This window comes from Lytechinus variegatus, chromosome 1 (assembly GCF_018143015.1).
Source record: "Lytechinus variegatus isolate NC3 chromosome 1, Lvar_3.0, whole genome shotgun sequence".
NCBI lineage: Eukaryota > Metazoa > Echinodermata > Echinoidea > Temnopleuroida > Toxopneustidae > Lytechinus > Lytechinus variegatus.
The window spans coordinates 76,617,220-76,638,117 of NC_054740.1; the positions used below are offsets into that span (position 1 = coordinate 76,617,220).

The window sequence follows — 20,898 nt, forward strand, 5'->3', positions numbered from 1 at the left end:
TCATCATCCGACATATGACGAATACCAAGGGTGATGATGAAATCATTGGCTTCCATTCCATCTCTGCAAGTAGGAGAAAGTCAAAGGGTATTGTAAGAAAATGTAAAATAATATAAAAGTTCAAAGATGGGCAAAGTTTTAGGCTATGAAATAGCTCGTCTGTGTCGATATGATTCTTTCATTAATACTTACGCGCAGTGAGCTGCTGTCAAAACCCATTGGTTACTGATCAAGGTACCACCACACAAGAAACCATTCAATGCAATTCCATCCAATATAATTATCAGAGACAAAATCGCTTTCTTCATGTTCTTGAATTGATTAATTTGGAAAGGACATTTCTTTTAGTTTGAAAAGAACACACCAGGATATAGGCATGTTCAAAGATGATTTTAGATTACGAAATGGCTCGTCTGTGTCAATATGATTCTTTCCTTAATACTTACGCGCAGTGAGCTGCAGTCAAGACCCATTGGTTACTAATCAAGGTACCACCACACAAGAAACCATTCATTCGAAGATTAGCAATCCATGGGAATTCCCCTAGTTCAGCATCGACTCCTCCCACTATTCTAGACTGATAGTCATCTACAGCTGGACGAGTACCGCACACGGATTCCTCCGTTAGATCTGCGAGAAAAAAGGAAGATTGCCCATATATGTTAACAAGCGCAAAATGGTCCTTTCAATTCAAAGCTTAAATGGATAGTATTCGATCTTTAAGATATGGAATACCTCTACACTTACCTCCTTCTCCGCCATTACAGAATGTCTCTTCAACATTCCCTTCATCACTTAATTGATTGCAATCAATGGGCCAGTCTTTATCCATCAATGTGGTGTAAGATCCTCGACATGCATCTGTGACTTCCTCGCAGAGTGTCTTACAGGGGCGTCTGGAAGGACCTCCATGGGGACAGTCGGCAAAATGCATACCACAGAAGAGAAGCAGAAAGTCTTCATGACATTCTTCCATGATGGTTGTTTCTTCAATTAAACTGATTGCAGTATCACGGTCTTGAGCTGATGGGTTTGGAAAGTAAGTCCGATCGTAGGAGAGTACTGCTTCACATCGTGAGAAATTGATGTCACTGCATTGGGCTGTGCAAAGATACGAGAGTAATTATGATATCTGTTAGCGTTTTCTATATATAGTCTGCATATGATACAACGCTCTTTAGTTTTCCCGTTTACAAGATGATTCCTATTATCAAGGGAAGACAAAGATGAAAGACCGATGAAAAAAATCAATAATGCTGTATAATAGAGTACATTGGAATTAACGACAAGTGGTATTGTAAATAAATCAGTGAGTGTCAATGTTCAACTTACGACATAAATCTTCGTCAGAAAAGTCCGCACAATCATTTTCACCATTGCACACATCATCAGATTCCAAACATGTCCCATCTCCGCAAGTGAAGTAACATTCATCAGTAGAATCATCTGCTGTAAAATATGAATTGGTAAATATTGGTAAAAATTGCCAACAGAATCATTGTTCATTTGGTTAATTGACGATTTGCTTTGCTAACGCACACCATTAATTGCTTCTCAGAAGTGTTTTACAGGGTACTGATATTCATAGAAGTTTAAAGGTCTCTTATTGATTATGAAGAATATCAGAAATCCTTTTACGTTGGTTTTATATTGGACAGAAAAAAATCAATGTTCCGAAGAATCTCCCGTTCAATTTATTTCTGAAAGAGTACAGTAAAAAAGGACAGATACTGAAATATCATAACTATTTCACGACAAATTTGAATCTATGACTGAAGTGTATATTTGGAAAAATGTTTTACAGGGTATGAACATTCATTGAATTATAAAGGCGTCTTAATGGCTGTCAAGACTATCAGAAATACTTTAAATACGTTGGTTTTATATTGGACAGAAAAAATCAATGTCCCGATGAATCTCCTACTCTTCTATATATTTGTGAAAGAGTAAAGTAAAAAGAAAGAAAATACTGAAATATCATTAATACTTTTTAATAACAAATTATCATCTATGACTACAACGATAAATGTTTACAATTATTGTCCCAACTTACGACATGAATTTTCGTCGGATGAGTCTGCGCAGTCATTTACACCATTACATACATCATCAGATTCCAAACAAGTCCCGTCTCCGCAAGTGAAGTAACATTCATCAACTGGATTATCTATCATGAAATATGAAATACGATAAAATTCTCATTGTGTAAAATGAGGGTATTTTTTCTTTTACTAGAAACATTCCCCCTTTCCTTCTTAGAAACTGGGTTACTTTCATCCCTTTCAAAATGTTCTACATATGCAAGTTCAGGAAATTACCGAGTACAAGTTTTTTATACTTAGTTTTACCATAGACATAAGAAATTACACTTTGCAAGTTTGAAATAGCGCAATTATGACCAAGCAAATTCCATCCACGTCAATCCAAAGTTTCCCCTAATCTTCTTTTTCTATCTTGCTTTGTACAGTCTTGTTAGCTATATAATAATTGCTTATGATTTTAAGTTATGTTAGTAACATTATGAAACATTTCTCGTCTTTATTCATACTGTAGAAATGCACGACGATGACATCTCTTTTAGTAACGCTCTTCCTTTTTCAATTTCTTTTTTATCAATCGATTGATTGATTTTTAAACCACCTTCCTCTCTATTCTTGATCTTTCCAATTTAAAATATTCAATATGTGTAACTGTGGAATGTATCACAATTCATTCAAAGAGAATAATACACTATTTTTTTCATTTTTGTTAAAACCTGCGAGATTATTTACATGGACCTCAAGGATTTACTCAAATCTGGTCCTAACACTTGACTTTCTCATATTTATTGTATTATACATAAAAATGTTGGTAAATGTCCTATTTCTACATGTTAACTAAAAAAAAAATTATAAGACATTTCCCATGAATAGACTACATAAAAAATGGCATATTCACAATGAAAGCTTAGGGCTAACAATAATGGCTGAAGTCGGGTTTATTGCACCTTATTATTGTAAAGCACTTGTAGACTTCTGATAATGTGCACAAGTAATAACTGCATATTTGAAATTATTTGTAATGACGAATGTACATTTGTTTCACTTTCCATCTTATAGCTTAGCAGTAACACTTTTTATGACCCCCCCCCCCCCCCCCATTTCACAGAAAATGTTTAAGCTATGGTCGACACTAACAATTGCATTTCAGCTATTGAATATCGGAAACATAAAGCTACGCCATTCGCCCGTTATAAATCAGGAATCACATCAAAAACCGTTCCTGTAACAAAGATAAAGGCAATGGAGTCCAAGAGAAGTGGCTAATAAATGTATTTTCTTTCCTCCATTCTAATCAAGAACCGACAACCTTACCCTCAAAACCCATGGTATCCATGATCCAGTCAGTATATTGTGAAATCCTGGCATAAACTCCTGGGTAATTTGGCTCAGCACATCCTATACCCCAACTCGTAGATCCTACCAGATGCCAGCGACCATCAGAACCCTGACAAGTTAACGGACCTCCACTGTCGCCCTGTTTTGATGGAAATTATTTGTTGAAAAGGCTCAGGACTATGAGTGAAAAACACTGAATATACATTTACCTTGTTTCAGAAAAAAACTAAATACTTTCTTGTAGTAATCGAACCAGAAAATGATATAATAAATCAATGTTTCCATTCTCAAATCAAAAGTTTATTTTGTCAAAGAAACTCTATATTATCCTGAATCCCACATTACAAGTATTAAAAAGCAAAAAAAAAATGGTGAATATAAAAAGCAATGAATAAAAAACAACTATGCGTCAGGGGAAATAAAAGAACTGTGCCTTCCCTCTCAGTCTTAATTGTTTTATATTTAAAGAGTCACTGAAACGAAAGAGTTAAATGAAAAAGAGAAAAACAGGAAAGATTTTATCCCATCATTAGCATCAAAAATGTTTAAAAAAACGATAAAACAATATTTTTCATCACTTTATATTCTGCTAACCTCAAGCAATTCGAAGTATAAATGAAACATTATGAATGATATTGCAATTCATGACAAATCATGTATTTTATTTTGGCCAATTCAACAGCAGGGTTCGTAACAGAACCAATGTGTAATACGTATCAGAATGTCATTCTACAATAAGAAATATTGGGAAAAGAAAAGTCTTACCTGACAAGAATCTACACCGCCTTCAATGTAACCAGCACATAATTCTGCTTCTTCTACAATACTGTACTGACTGTACAGAGAACTACAGGTGTTGTCGCTAATAAGCTGAACAAGTGCCTTTTGAAGGTCATATGAAATTGAACCAGCTAGAAATAAAGACAAGGAAAAGGATCGAAAACATCACTTGCATTTGAATTGATATAGTGAAGTTCTCTTTTTTATCATAAAAAACTTTTCTACTTTTTAGCCTTTAGAAGGTAATTTAATGGGTCAGGAAAAAGATGTAACTATAAAATGTTTAATCATGCATTTATATCGAACAGCCCAATAAAACATTAGAAATTTGTTTGTTATATTGTTTCGTAAATTAAGTTACCTCCAAAGTATGTGGTTCCCCATCCTGCAATCCAACATCGACTGTACGCCATTGTTTCGTTTTGTAGAGTAGCTAAACAAGCAGGTCTCACATAGTCAGTGAATTCTACAGGTTCGGATAGATGAAGTAGTGCGATATCATTTGCTATTCCATTAATAGCGCCGTAATTTGGATGCATGATGACGTCGTCAGCTCCTCTTACCTCCTTATGCTCATGGTTATCAGACAAATGGCGAATTCCGAGGGTGATGGTGAAATCACTGGCTACCATTCCTTCTCTGTAGTTTAAGAATAAAAATGACATACATTCGCAGTGGTGATGGAGTATATTATGAATTCCGAGTTACACAGGTCTACCATATGTGATGACTGTTGATAGAGTCGCTTATGAGATAGTGAGACCTAGGTCCGATCAAGTATATCAGAACACATTTAGGATGGATGAGATTAATTAAATGTGCAGAAAGATGTTGTGGTTTCAAAACAATTATCAGGTCCTGGGTCCATTTACCCATTATCTCCCCTTCACTAGCCTCTAGTAGGGGAAGATGAGTGAATATATTCAAACATTAAAGATTAACAAGATTTAAGTCACGAATAATATTCACGGTCAGGAAAATTAGGAATTGAAGCACGATGAAACGCAACGTGGGATTGTAAATGTGATTATTGAAATTAAAGTCAATGAATCATTACTAGGTATCGCTTGACAGGTTTATTACCCTACTCTACCAGAAAAAAAATGCTGGCAAATACTTACGCGCAGTGAGCTGCAGTCAAGACCCACTGGTTACTAATCAAAGTACCACCACAAAAGAAACCTCCCATTTGAACAGTAGCGATCCACGGGAATTCCCCTAGATCAGCATCAACTCCTCCGACTATTCTAGAGTGGTAATCATCAACTGCGGGTCGGGTACCGCATGCAGCTTCATTTGTTAAATCTGTAGCAGAATAAGAAAAATCAAAATGCCTTAAAAATATAGCTGGACAAAGTGATCACTGCTAGAGGAAATGATTTCAAACACGTCTTCATTTGAAGTGAAAGTACTTGACTAAGCATGACACTTTCTACTAACCTCCTTCTCCGCCATTACAGTATGTTTCCTCAACATTCCCTTCATCACTTAATTGATTGCAATCAATGGGCCAGTCTTTATCCATCAATATGTTGTAAGATACTTGACATGCATCTGTGACTTCCTCACAAAGCGTCTTACAAGGGCGTCTAGAAGGACCTCCATGGGGGCAGTCAGCAAAAAGCATACCACAGAAGAGAAGCAGAAAGTCTTCATGACATTCTTCCATGATGGTTGTTCCTTCAATTAAACTGATTGCAATATCTTGGTCTTGAGCTGATGGGTTTGGGAAGTAAGTCCTATCGTAGGAGAGTACTGCTTCACAGGTTGAATATTGAAGATCACTACACTTAGCTACAGATGAAAGAGAGAAGAATGCAGGAGTAAATAACGGCAGATTCTTTAACCAACATATTATCTAATATTATATTATAGCAAAGGCAGATAGCCAAACGCGATCGGTCCATAGCGCGTTACGTGATATGATCAAAATCAAATTATTTCCTTGCTGTTCCACCTTCGATGAATTTATTGACCAGCCGGCCCTTGTACATATTTTTCTCCCTATACGGCGCCCCTTTGTGGATTAGATATTACCAATTACAAGGAAATAACATATTTGGGACTTAAGTAGCGATCGTTTGCAATAGATCAACACTCAATATCAATTGGAATCAAACAATTTTTGAACCGGGCTGCGAAATTTAAGTGAGTCCGACGACGACGTATTATAGCTAGGAGACTACTCATACTTTAGCTTGACTGTTAGATCTAACACTAGGCCTTCATCAGTTACTAAAATGGAGCCTACATTTGGATAGACTTACGTAGCATAGACACGAATAACCGTCATTTCTGACATTCAGAGGATTTTTAACAATTTCAGGATACGTATTGGTGAGTGGAGCCAAAACTTTAGCAGATAGGCCTCGAGACTTAGCTCAGTTTTAAAACTTTTAACGTTAGTTAGGGGGGGGTTGCATTAGGGTATTCGTGTATTCTCGTGCATTCTTCTTGTTGTTTTTCATTATTGTTTAGCTCAATTATTTCTAATGTATAATTCTATTTTATGTCATGTACAGTAACTGTTGTTACATATTCTCTGGACCCCAGGGAAGAACAGTTTTGTTATATTAACAAACATTTACCTTGTATTGTTTTTAACATTGTGATATTGAAAATAAATACCAAAACCAATAATGGATTTGTTATAACGGCAAATATTTGTGGTGATGTCTGAGAGCAATGCCAACGAGTAATAAGATCAACTTTTGGACGATAACACTAGGTAAGTATATAGACCTAGATTTAGGCCTAGATTAATAAGTAAGTTCTAACTTTTCAACATGTTGATATAACGTTAGATCTAGGCTAGCATCTAAAAGTTAGAGAAATCTAACATTAAATCTTGCTAATGATGACGTAAATTAATGTTAACAAAACATTACACTCTAGTTAGATTTGGGACCTTGTTCGACAGCTGAAAGATCACGACGACCACCAACAGTTTTCTGACATAGAGTCTAGATCTAACTTAGACCAGGTTTCTGGTCATGTTTAGACTCTATCTCATCCCCTATTTATTCTAGATCTAGATCAGAAACTGAACCTGATCATGGCTCAACATGCATTCGCGATCTGCCTCAAGGTTTGGGGGGCTGGACCTGGACTGGACTCTAAATTAGATCTAGGCATATAGAAACTTGATTTTTATTTGAAAATGGTCATTCACTGCGTTAGACAAACGTTAATTAACGTCAGTTCTATACCAGTTTCATCAGTCACTGTGAATATACACAACTGATCTTCTGCACGCATCGTATACCTAACAGTAAGTTTAACGTTAGATCTATTTTCATCATTCGAAGCTATCCTCTAATATAACAGATATTGACTGATAGGATGTGTAAAAAAAAGAAGATCTTTGGACGTCCTAAAAGATTTTCCCACAGCGCTGCGCGCCTTGGGAAAATATAACCCCTCGGCCCTTGGGGAAAATATAAATCCGGCGGTCCAAAGAATGTTTGTATTACACACCCATCATTCACTCTCTGTATAATATGAATTTGAGCAATATTGTGGGTCAATATCCTTCAGGAGCAACCTGTGATAACCACATGACATATTCAAGTAAGACAACTGCCCCTTCTTAGACTATTCAATATTTATACTTACGACATAAATCTTCATCAGAGAAATCCGAGCAGTCGTTTTTACCATCACATACATCATCAGATTCCAAACAGGTCCCATCTCCGCACATGAAGTTACAATCATCAGGATTATCTTTCGTGGAAAAAATATATCAATGAATGGAATCATATCTATAAAATAAATACAAATTATGAATTACAGTTCCCGGCGATTGGAGATCAGAAAATATTTAACCAACCTTAATTATGGTTTCCGCAAATTCATTAAAGACTGGTCTGAAAATAGCATTTTGTATTGCGACACGTACTTGTCGGGTAGCAAGATTAAAAAAAAGGTGCCCCTAAACAATTAATATTTGTAGAACTTATGAATAAAACACAAAATATAAAAAACAATAAGTATTGGAATAGAACAATAATGTAAAAAACAAAGTTGTATTATCTATTTTTCTAAAATTGATAACAATCGATGGGTAATATTATTTTTAAATCATATGCATCTGCAGAATTACCAATTATGAAATATGATACAACAGCAGGAAATATTCCATTATGCTTCCTTACCACTGTTGTGCGATCCGTTACGAGACCAACGATCAATAGACCTACAATTGTCATGACTGATACGATTACTAAGATCATTCCACGATTTAATCCCTGTTCAATCGTCGGACGAATCGTAAAAGTGGGAATTAGGTATTAGATATGATTTATTTTGAGACTGAAATTCAATATGCTCAAATGGCTTGTTCATAAGATATATTAAATGATCAAAGTCAAACATCCATGAATTGAACATACCAGCTTCATAGACCTTGACTTCAATCCAAAATCCAGTCCTTCTATTTGAGCTGTCTGATGTAAAGTTGAGCCACATTTCATTATTATCAGAAATAACTTCTTCAGGTAATGATGAGCCGGATAATTTGAATAACTGCGATGACTGGATCCCTGGATCCAACCCAGAACCGACTATGAGGAAGTCATGTCCGGATTCTAGATGGAAGGCGTGGAAGAAAGCCACTATTTTGTAGTCAACTGGTCCAGAAACAAGCCATTGTAGGTTCACATCGTTTGGATATTTATTCGGATAATTAGGTGAAACGATGGTCAAAGATTCGTCGTAGCCAAATATGCTGACTTCACTCCCGTTTACTGCATCTAAAAGAAAATGAATTTAATATTCTGTAATATTATCAGAATATTTATCAGATTATTTATTGATCATTTAATAAAGCTGAGTCAGTCTTCATTATTTTTCTTTATTTTCTTAAATATCTGCATCCTTTAAATGCAAACCAGCCTTACGAATATACATGGCTGCTAGGTATATCGATTGTTAATCCATGATATATAGGAAGATTCTAAAACTAACCTGTAAAATTCTCTTTTCCAAAAACTGTGATCTCAATCCAAAATCCTTCGTCCCTGACGGTAGAATCTGAAGTAAAGTTTAGCCACATTTCATTGTTGATGGAAACTACATCTTCAGGTAGATTAGAACCTGAACGTCTTATCAGCTCTGATGACTGATCAGTGGCATCTAGACCCCAACCAATACTAAGGACGTCATGGGGTAATTCCAGGTCAAAGGCGTAAAACTTGGCTACAATCTGAAAATCTTCTGGTCCAGACACAAGCCAGATCATAGCAACATCGTTTGGATACTTGTCAGGGTAGTTTGGTGATACGATGGTCAATGATTCACCAAACCCGAAGAAACTGACTTCATTGTTTGTGAAATTATCTATTTGAAACCAAAGATAAAGATTTTGTTGTCATAAATCCACAAATTCGGATCCAATAAAAATCAATTTTTCTGTAAAGGAACACCTTTTATCAAGTATTTGCTTCAGTGTTGTCATTGCCACCTTACTATGAATTCATTTGCATTCACTTTATATCTTATACTAGTTGCATCAAATTAACCCGGAATTGAACTTGAATAATTTCGTCAATAGAAACAAAATTGACAAATCTTCATTAACAACTAAAAACAAAACATTTTCCGCCCCCCAAAATGAAGCAAATAATTTAAGATCAAATACCTCACTGATCCACACACACACACACACCCACGCACAATTCCACCAACACCCACACACGCCCGCGAAGGGCTCAACATAAGTAACTGCTTCTAAATCGGGCTACTTATTTGGAAGGTAGGTAAAAACAATAGGTCAGTTGTCCAGTGTTGATCAACTAAAGACATTTAACCAAATAGGTCAGTTGTCCAGTGTTGATCAACTATTTAACCAATAAGGGGAAATGTAAACGCTGCTTTTTAAATTATTTAGAAAGCGTTTTTGTGAGAATGTGTGCGAGAGGAGTAATGTGTTATATGCGAGGGATGTGCGTGTGTTCAATGATGGGAAGGTGCTTCCCTGCTTGCACACGATTACATTTTTCACACCTTTTTTCATTCTACACCCAGCAAGTTGGCACTGTACGACCTTCTTGTTAATTTCATCTACTGTGCTGAACATTAAGTAAAAAAGGTACATCTTTGCACAATATTTTCAAAAGTATAGTGTTCATTTTTGCGGTTACAGCAGAGAATTTTGTGGCTGCTAGGTATATCGATTGTTAATCCATGATATATAAGAAGATTCTAAAACTAACCTGTAAAATTCTCTTTTCCAAAAACTGTGATCTCAATCCAAAATCCTTCGTCCCTGACGGTAGAATCTGAAGTAAAGTTTAGCCACATTTCATTGTTGATGGAAACTACATCTTCAGGTAGATTAGAACCTGAACGTCTTATCAGCTCTGATGACTGATCAGTGGCATCTAGACCCCAACCAATACTAAGGACGTCATGGGGTAATTCCAGGTCAAAGGCGTAAAACTTGGCTACAATCTGAAAATCTTCTGGTCCAGACACAAGCCAGATCATAGCAACATCGTTTGGATACTTGTCAGGGTAGTTTGGTGATACGATGGTCAATGATTCACCAAACCCGAAGAAACTGACTTCATTGTTTGTGAAATTATCTATTTGAAACCAAAGATAAAGATTTTGTTGTCATAAATCCACAAATTCGGATCCAATAAAAATCAATTTTTCTGTAAAGGAACACCTTTTATCAAGTATTTGCTTCAGTGTTGTCATTGCCACCTTACTATGAATTCATTTGCATTAACTTTATACTAGTTGCATCAAATTAACCCGGAATTGAACTTGAATAATTTCGTCAATACAAAACTAATATCTGTCACGTCAACTTTATGAAAAAAGAAAATATAGGGTCTACTGTAGAATATTACCTGTGATGTTGGAGGGACCAAACACCATGATTTCTATCCAGAATCCTTTTCTTGTGATTGAGCTATCTGATGTGAAATTAAGCCACATCTCATTGTTGCTTGAGACTACTTCTTCAGGAAAACTGGAACCTGACAGTTTCACAAGTAATGAAGTAGGATCGCTTGGATCAAGACCGGAACCGATTAATAAGTAATCGTGTTTGTGTTCAAGCTCAAAGGAATGAATAATGGCCACTATTCTGGATTCTTCTGGACCAGATACAAGCCATTGCAATTGAGCTCCATTGATATAGTTATCAGGAAAATTTGGGGAGACCACTGTCAAGGATTCGCCAATACCAAATACACTGATTTCCGTTTCGTCTTCTTGATCTTCATCATCTGAAAAGAAAAAAGGGGGAAATGCTGAGGAAAACAATCTTTGATTCAATTTTTGCGAGCAAGTGATGATATTTGAAATTCCTTTAAAGGTTAAGTTCACCCTGAAGAAAACTTTGTAGTAAAAATAGCAGAAAAAATAGTAAAAAATATTGGTGAAGGATTGTGGAAAATCCGTTAAAGAGTAAGAAATTTATTAGAGTTCAAAGTTTTGGATTTGTGACGTCATAAAGGAGCAGCTGCCCCATTTGTTATGTAATATAAAATGCATGAATTTCAAATTTTGTATGGTTCCTGATGATTTAATTTTGTTTACTATTCATGATCGCATGTAAAATGATTTGTCAATTGATATACAAAAGGTACAGTGGAAACCATTTTCAATTTTCTGAGAAAATGACATTTCATTGATTTTTACCATTCACTATGTACGAATGCTGTTCGCATATGACGTCACAAATCAAATCATTGAAATTCGAATAACTTTTTAATCATTTGATGAATTTTTCTCAAACCTCGGCAATCTTTTTCATTATTTTTTCTGCTATTTTTACAACAAACTTTTTGTCAGGGTGAACTTCCCCTTTAATGTGTTGTTGTATTATCTCATTACATAAAAAAATTTGAATTGTCATATTGTTCCAATATTCGTAAAAACAAATACTCTTCTCATTAGTAACATAAATTGACGAGCTAGAAGATAGGTTAGTGGAAACGATCCCCACCATTGTTGCCAAGTGCATTGCCACAACTGAATATAAGAAGTTCCAAAACAAGAGGAACACTCAGCTTCTTAGTCACCAGCAGTCACAATGATTATAAGATTACACAACATATATAGCAAAAGCAAATATAACAATAATAATTACAACACGAATGTATAACACGAGGAGTCATTGATTAGGATTAGATCATATGCCTTTATCCTAATAAGTTTTTAAGATTTGAATTTATACTCTACTTAGCCATCATATTGTAACTATAATTAAGTTTATACACTTCTGGTGAAGGTCTACAAGCTAAAGCTTGACCAATAAAAGAACAAAAAGCTACGTTGGTTTCATCATGGACCTACTAGCTAGTAGGTCCATGGTGATCATAATCGATTTCTTTCGATGGATTCATTTACTAACTTTCATCCATGCACTATAGCCATATATACAAAGTGAGTCAGATAAGTTTGTCCGATACATTTACAGTTGTCTTGTCTGAAGTATGAACCTTTAAATATTGATTTATTGATGTCCTGACAGACAAAGTTATTCTCCTTGCATATTTTGGCACCATTTTTAATTGGATCTTTGCATGCATGACTGACTACGAGACAACGTCCAGAAGGTAAATCTCAGTTGCACCAAGTTGCTGGGGTCCTGGCAGGATACCCAACCATCGTTCCACTCAGAGACACAAAAGCACGTCCACATTCACCCCTACCCACCCACAAACACACAACATTTTTTCCAACATGTTTCTTTTGACGATTTCATTCAAATAAACTCAAGATAAATAGAAACAAAATTGACAACTAAAAAAAAAACATTTTCCCCCCCCCCAAAATGAAGCAAATAACTTAAGATCAAATACCTCACTGATCCACACACACACACCCACGCACAATTCCACCAACACCCACACACGCCCGCGAAGGGCTCAACATAAGTAACTGCTTCTAAATCGGGCTACTTATTTGGAAGGTAGGTAAAAACAATAGGTCAGTTGTCCAGTGTTGATCAACTAAAGACATTTAACCAAATAGGTCAGTTGTCCAGTGTTGATCAACTAAACACATTTAACCAATAAGGGGAAATGTAAGCGCTGCTTTTTAAATTATTTATGAAGTATTTAGAAAGCGTTTTTGTGAGAATGTGGGTGGGTGAATGTGTGCGAGAGGAGTAATGTGTTATATGCGAGGGATGTGCGTGTGTTCAATGATGGGAAGGTGCTTCCCTGCTTGCACACAATTAATTTTTCACACCTTTTTTTCATTCTACACCCAGCAAATTGGCACTGTACGACCTTCTTGTTAATTTCATCTACTGTGCTGAGCATTAAGTAAAAAAGGTACATCTTTGCACAATATTTTCAAAAGTATAGTGTTCATTTTTGCGGTTACAGCAGAGAATTTCGTGGTTCATTCATACGTAAGTCTTGAATCTTTATCGATGCTTCATTTATATGCTAATACAGTTTACTTTTCCGAGATTTTATTTTTGTTGTAACTGAATTCACAACCCTTCTATTAAACAAAAAAAATTATCAGATTTCCTTTTAATATTATGTAAATGATTCTTAAGAACATATACATTAAATACGTTTTAGTTCTTGCTTACCTTCATTATTTGTAATGGAAGAATCTGGTGAGCAAAAAAAGAAAAGGTAACAGAGAGAAAGATAAATATAAATCGTACCGGAAACCAAGTTTAAGACACTTTGTAACACAGGTGCATATTTAATACCGATGCTAAAGTAGAAGCTCTCCAAAATGTAAAATCTTTAAAAAGGGTACTCCAGAGACCTCTCCACGGAAGGAACATTCTGTGCAACCATGCAGCTATAGCTCTATGGTGCAACCAAGTGTTCGAAGCTTCCTGTACCAAAGGCATTCATGATATTGGTAAAAAAAAAATTGTGCTGGAAGGAATGCAAAAGCCATTGTTCCTGGAAGAAGAATAATCTGTTCCACACCCCTGTGCAAGTGCTGTGACTGAGAAATTAAACAGGACTATGACATGACAAGCCAAGTTGACATAACATAAAGGTCTAGTATATGAAAAATTGTTCCCAATTTGAATAGACTCATCTCCAAATATAAACTGTTCTGTCTTACAAATACATTTTGTCCTTGGCATTGCATTGACATGATTTATCAGTTCCGGGTTCTGGCATCGTACAAAGGTAAATTCAATATACACACACACACACACACACATATACATACATATAAACTCCTTTAAAAAGTTTGGAAATATGATTTTAATCGATATTCCCTCCTGGGTTTTAGTAAGTATTAATGTGTGATTGATAGAAATTAACAGATCTAATTTTCTTTTAAATGATACCCTATATGATATGATTATGGTTCACATGGGGGTGCAGTGCCTTGAAATGTGAAGCAAGGTCAAAATTCAAATGTTGCAAAATGACACTAATATTGAAAGTCACTGTTCTTTTTTCCATGGTGATGAGTTTCTCAGTGTTTTTTTTTTCTTGCACCTTAACATCAACATTAACATGAAATCAAACACACCTCTGCAGAACAAGACACATAACAAACAAACAAAAATGCATGTGAATTTCAAACCACAACTCAAACCATATGTTATCTCACAGAACCATCACTACATAAACCACAACAAAACATCAAAAATGAAGCAGGGACTTGATTTGAATAGATTTTCATTTCTATTGACACAAACAAAAGAATCATGTTCTTTATTGACCCTTCATGACTATTTCTGCTTGTTCTGCAGCTTTTCAATTCAGACCTCATCCAACACTTTTGAATCATGACGAAAACCTCCATTTGAGAACAATATACCCCAGTTTTTCTAGATCAATTCTCTTCTCCAAGTACGTCAAACCCTAAGTATCAAAAACCTGTTTCTTGACCTCGGTCTGAAGAAAACACAAGAGCCCGAGTGCGGTCCCAGCAAAGCATGCCGCCATTTTTATTCACTTACTGTCCCTATTTCGAGGTCGATTTTCTTTGTTTGAAATTTAAAATGGACTAACATTGAATTTCCGAATACAAACTGCCTTTGAAAACGTGATAAAATATCGAATACAATAATTTCATTCCGAAGGTCCTACTACAGGCAGAGAAGTCTTACGTAATAGCACAGCTGTTGTTCATCATTTCGTCCCTGGCTCAACCCTCATAATCTGGCCTGTGGTGAGACGGCGGGGATTACCTGGCCAAGCGGGGTTGATCAGGTGGGTGTTTCATAAAGCTGTTCGTAAGTTAAGAGCGACTGGTGATCCTGTCTTCCGGTAAATGGTACACAACATTGGCGATGATCACCAGTCATTCTTAAAGTTGCTCTTAACTTACAAACAGCTTTATGAAACGGCCCCCAGGGCTCGGAAATGATTCAAAACACAAATTGGGGTCTAATTGTGATACTCTCATAAACTTTAAACTACCTGTTCTTTTTAAACTTGATATACTGTATGAGTAAAAATAGACTCATTATTGGCGGCCATTTTGAATTTCAAAATTGCATTGAAAATGTGTATTACTATTGGAGACATCATTATAACTATGCATTTTATGAAACTTCTAACACGTTTGAAATTTGAAAGAAATGGTCAAGATGCATTTTTTTTTTATATAAATGGCCATTCAAGACGTGGTTACAAATAATGGAACCATTTTTTTGTGGGGGGGGGGATTCAGCACCCCCAAATCAACAAAAGTTAGCCAAAAAATCAAGATTCAAAATTGGAATGAAAATCTGGCGGGACTCAATAATGGGATATAACAGCCTGCACTATGACTTCATCAATCCATCTAAAGTTTATTCATGCATTGTGAATAAAGTAACTGTTTTCACAGTACCAGAAATGATAAACTTTAAAATTCAATAGGTTTTTTTTTATTTGTTAAAAGATTTTTTCAGCATTCTGCTTCGTGAAATTTAGTCTTATTTTATCAAAACACCTTAATCATTAGAATGGACTTCCTCCAATAAGATTTCAAGATTAAGAACGTAATATTTACCTCCGAATCCCATTGTATCCTTAATCCAATCTGTGTACTGCGAGATCCTGGCATAAACTCCTGGGTAATTGGGATAAGCACATCCTATACCCCAACTAGTAGCACCTACAAGATGCCAGCGACCATCAGAACCCTGACAAGTTAATGGTCCTCCACTGTCACCCTATAATGCAAATCAATTTACAAAAAAGATGAAACCTAAGAATAAAATAATTTTATGCTTGCAATTAATGCATTTTGGTGAGCTAATCTTCATTCTCTCCTATCAATCTCGTTTGCATCAGGAAATAGTGGTTATCAATCTAAAAGAAGAAAGGGCGGGGGGAATATTTTATTATATGAACATAATGAACATTTGTATGTTCTGCAGAAAACAGTAAAGAACGCATCCTAATAATGTACTGCAATGGTCATCCTTGGTTCAAGTGTAAAAATTGAGCTTCTCATTGTTAATTAACTATTTAATGAGAATATGACTCCATCTGCTCTTTGTAAGATAAAGAAAAATCATTCCAAAGAAGCCGTATCACCTTCATAACAAGTGAAATGCCTGTGGCAATCTCGCCAGCATTACGCGATTCGATATATTCACAGTGCTGACTTTGAAAAAAGCTATTGAATAATCCTTCAAAAAAGGGAAATTCATATGATAATAGAATACTACGTCCATTGACCCAAAATGACCTTTACCATGGTCATGTGACGTAAGCTGAGTGCAAAACATTCATTTATACTTGATTACCCATGTCTATGTAATGAACTAGATCCATAAAATTCCTAAATTATGCCAATTCAACAATTCAGGGTTCCCACAGAAATTTGAAAACAGAATTCCATGACTTTTCCATGACTTGCTTTCTGGCGCCGTTTCCAAAATCAGACACATTATGATGGCCTCCATAACCTCCCCTCACAGCCATCCATTCCACCCACTACCTTACTCATGACATGTACATCCACATATCATTGGTATATGGTGTTTCTGACCAGGGTACAGTACCATTTTTGTTTCACCAACATCAAGATTAAAAATTGTCTTGAACACAAACTCATGTAATTTATTGAACTGACAGATTTCTATGAACTATTTCCAAATTTTCAGAGCAAAGCATGCAGATCTTGTCACAAAAGTGAACAATACAATACAAGTGTAGATGTAAATGTCAAATTTTCCAGGCATATTGAAATTAGGATCCTGAATTCACCTTTACTACAAAACTTCCACATAAAAGTCATGTAATTCTGTTTTTAAATGTTATGACATTTAAGAACTTAACCTTGGTTAAGTTATCAATGTTGTCGACGCTGCTGCTGCTGCCGCCGCCGCCGTCGGAAAAGCGGCGCCTATAGTCTCCATGGGCAGAAATCCCAGGGGGCACAGAAGGGGGAGGGAGTCCCCCTACCAAAATATTAGAAGGGACACAATATCAAATGTTCCCAATATCATTTTTGGTCTTTAATGATTGAAAGAAATGCATCATTCAAAATCGAAATAAAATCTGTACTTTCGAACGAGATGACCTTATTTTGGGGGTGATAATCTTTTTTTTTTGCTTATCAAATTTTCAAGCCCCTGGTCCCCCTACTTTTGGGGAGAGACTTCCGCCCTTGTTCTGGTTAGTCTCACTCTGCTATGCAGGCGAGACAAACATGTGGAATCATTACCTGGCATGAATCAACTCCACCGTCGACGTATCCAGCACAAATTTCTGCTTGCGGTACAATACCATATTCACTGTATAGCATGCTACACAGGTTAGGCTCGATAATGTTTACCAATGCTTTCTGTAGAATATTTGAAATGGAACCTGTAGGAAAAAAAAACATGTTCAGAAATAGCACACTAGATTATCGTTTATGGATTGGGTTATATATTTTTTTTTTAGTTTTGCAAAGGGACAAATTAACAAGTAAATCTACTTCTGGCACAACAAATGACATTGCTTTAAGTAGAAGCGTATTTGGACCTTATTAATCCCAAACGTATAGAACAGGGGCCGCAGAACGGTTTTCAAAGGGGGGGGGGCTGACCATGCAAAAAAATCAGAATATGGTAATTTTTCATTTTTGTACACGGTTTTAGAAAAAAGAGGGAGCGGCTGAAGCCACCCCTCAGCCCCCTCGCTTCTGGGGCCCCTGTAGAAAGCAGTATAGTTTACCTCCGGGGGACGTAGTTCCCCATCCTGCGATCCAACACCGACTGTATGCCATCGTCTCGTTTTGTAGAGTAGCTAAACAAGCTGGTCTCACATAATCAGTGAATTCTACAGGTTCGGATAGACGGAGTAGTGCAATATCATTTGCTATTCCATTAATGGCTGGGTAATTTGGATGCATGATGACCGTGTCAGCCCCTCTCACTACCTTATGCTCATCATCATCCAACATATGACGAATACCAAGGGTGATGATGAAATCATTGGCTTCCATTCCATCTCTGCAAGTAGGAGAAAGTCAAAGGGTATTGTAAGAAAATGTAAAATAATATAAAAGTTCAAAGATGGGCAAGGTTTTAGGCTATGAAATAGCTCGTCTGTGTCGATATGATTCTTTCATTAATACTTACGCGCAGTGAGCTGCAGTCAAAACCCATTGGTTACTAATCAAGGTACCACCACACAAGAAGCCATTCATTCGAAGATTAGCAATCCATGGGAATTCCCCTAGTTCAGCATTAACTCCTCCCACTATTCGAGACTGATAGTCATCTACAGCTGGACGAGTACCGCATACGGATTCCTCCGTTAGATCTGCGAGAAAAAAAAGAAGATTGCCCATTTATGTTAACAAGCAAAAAATGGTCCTTTTAATTAAAAGCTTAAATAGACAGTATTCAATCTTTAAGGTATGGAATACCTCTACACTTACCTCCTTCTCCACCATTACAGTATGTCTCTTCCACATTCCCTTCATCACTTAATTGATTGCAATCAATGGGCCAGTCTTTATCCATCAATGTGGTGTAAGATACTTGACATGCATCTGTGACTTCCTCGCAGAGTGTCTTACAAGGGCGTCTGGAAGGACCTCCATGCGGGCAGTCAGCAAAAAGCATAGCACAGAAGAGAAGCAGAAAGTCTTCATGACATTCTTCCATGATGGTTGTTTCTTCAATTAAACTGATTGCAGTATCACGGTCTTGGGCTGATGGGTTTGGGAAGTAAGTCCGATCGTAGGAGAGTACTGCTTCACATCGTGATAAATTTATATCACTGCATGGTGCTGTACAAAGATCAGAATTGATAAAGAATCCTCTTTAATTTTTTTTACTTTCCAAATAGACATTGATACCCAGGACCAAAATCCAGTTGAAACCAATTAGAGCAAAACCAATTGAAACCAGTTGGCCAATTGGTTTCAATAGGGAAATTGGAACAACTGGTTCCAATTGAAATTAGTTGCCAATTGGTTCCAGTTAAAAACCAATTGGGCAGCTGGAACCAGTTACCAATTGGTTTCAATTGGTTCCAATTTCCTTATTAAAACCAGTTGAATCAAATTGTAGGCAACTGGTTCCAGTTGAAACCAATTGGTTTTAACTGGGTCCAATTGGGACTTCCAGTTGGAATGAACTTAATTAGTTACAATAGATGAAATTGTGAATGAAATTGCAATTGTCACCATATCAGTAGTAAAGTTTGAAAACTTATGACATTCTTTTTATTCACATTCCTTTTTCTGTTTACCCAATACTTACGACATAAATCTTCATCAGAGAAATCTGAGCAGTCATTTTCACCATTGCAGACATCATCAGATTCCAGACAGGTACCATCTCCACAAACGAAGTTACATTCATCAGTGGAATTACCTTCACTCAAGAAAATGCAGATAGAAAATTTTTATTTACAACTGATATCCAGTTCAATTTATATGATATAGAAAGATATTAATTTAACTAACAGGGGGATCTGTTCAGGAATGATAAGCATATCCAACTTCTGGGAAATCGTGAGCGGCCCTAATGAGAAAACGCGTGGAAACTTTGAGGAATGTAAACAAGATTGTTTGAACAGTAGTCAAGAGTGCCCTGTTTTTACAATGTAGCAGATTCTAAAGGACCCTTAGTAAAGAAATAAAATGAAACTTTGAAGCAATTAAAAACAAAGTTTTGTGAACTGTAGTGATCCAATATACCCCCAAAATAAAACATAAACACCTGTTGAATTGTTTACACGTATATGAACATAGTACATGTATGCTTGCTCGCAAGAAACTGAAAAGGATTACGATACTAAGAATTATTGAGAACATTTAATAAATTGTTAATGCATGCAGACTGTTTACCTGTAATTTACATGTCAGCTTAATACGATAGATAGTTGTGGTTCATAAGAATGACATATTATGGAATCTGTTAGACGTAAATCGTTATATAACGATAAGAAAATCCGCATTATGAATAGAGATGAAGAGACAAAATAGAAGAGTACATATTTGCAAGATAATGCACTAGGTTCCAACAAAGTTTATTCCGATGTATATTCCAAATTTTCTACACAACTTCAAGAAGTTTCGAATCCCGAAGTAGACGTGGTAATGCGTCAAAAGTTCGGAATAAACATGAACGTTGGTCTAAACTTTTTGTTAGAGCTTAGACGTTACTGTTTGTCTCTTTTCTCTCTCTCTCTCTCTTTGTCTCCCCCTCTCTCTCTATATGTATAGATATATTTATACAGAAATATACTGATGGATATCAGTTAAGAGGTAGGAAGCTTAACGTTAAAAGGTTTGTGAACCGATTGCTACATTTGTAGCGTTTTTCTTTTAGTCACAATAATGA

General features: G+C 36.1%; 1 protein-coding gene across 1 annotated transcript in view; it reads right to left on the bottom strand.

Annotated features, from left to right (window-relative positions):
- LOC121423493 overlaps positions 1-20,898 on the bottom strand; it is a 161,372-nt gene that overhangs the window by 77,536 nt on the left and 62,938 nt on the right. The window contains 10 exon segments of the mRNA XM_041618845.1: positions 9,126-9,497; positions 10,373-10,744; positions 11,018-11,398; positions 13,726-13,749; positions 16,116-16,278; positions 17,781-17,923; positions 18,275-18,552; positions 18,682-18,865; positions 18,984-19,337; positions 19,813-19,926. Of these exon segments, the coding sequence (XP_041474779.1) occupies positions 9,126-9,497; positions 10,373-10,744; positions 11,018-11,398; positions 13,726-13,749; positions 16,116-16,278; positions 17,781-17,923; positions 18,275-18,552; positions 18,682-18,865; positions 18,984-19,337; positions 19,813-19,926 (2,385 nt within the window).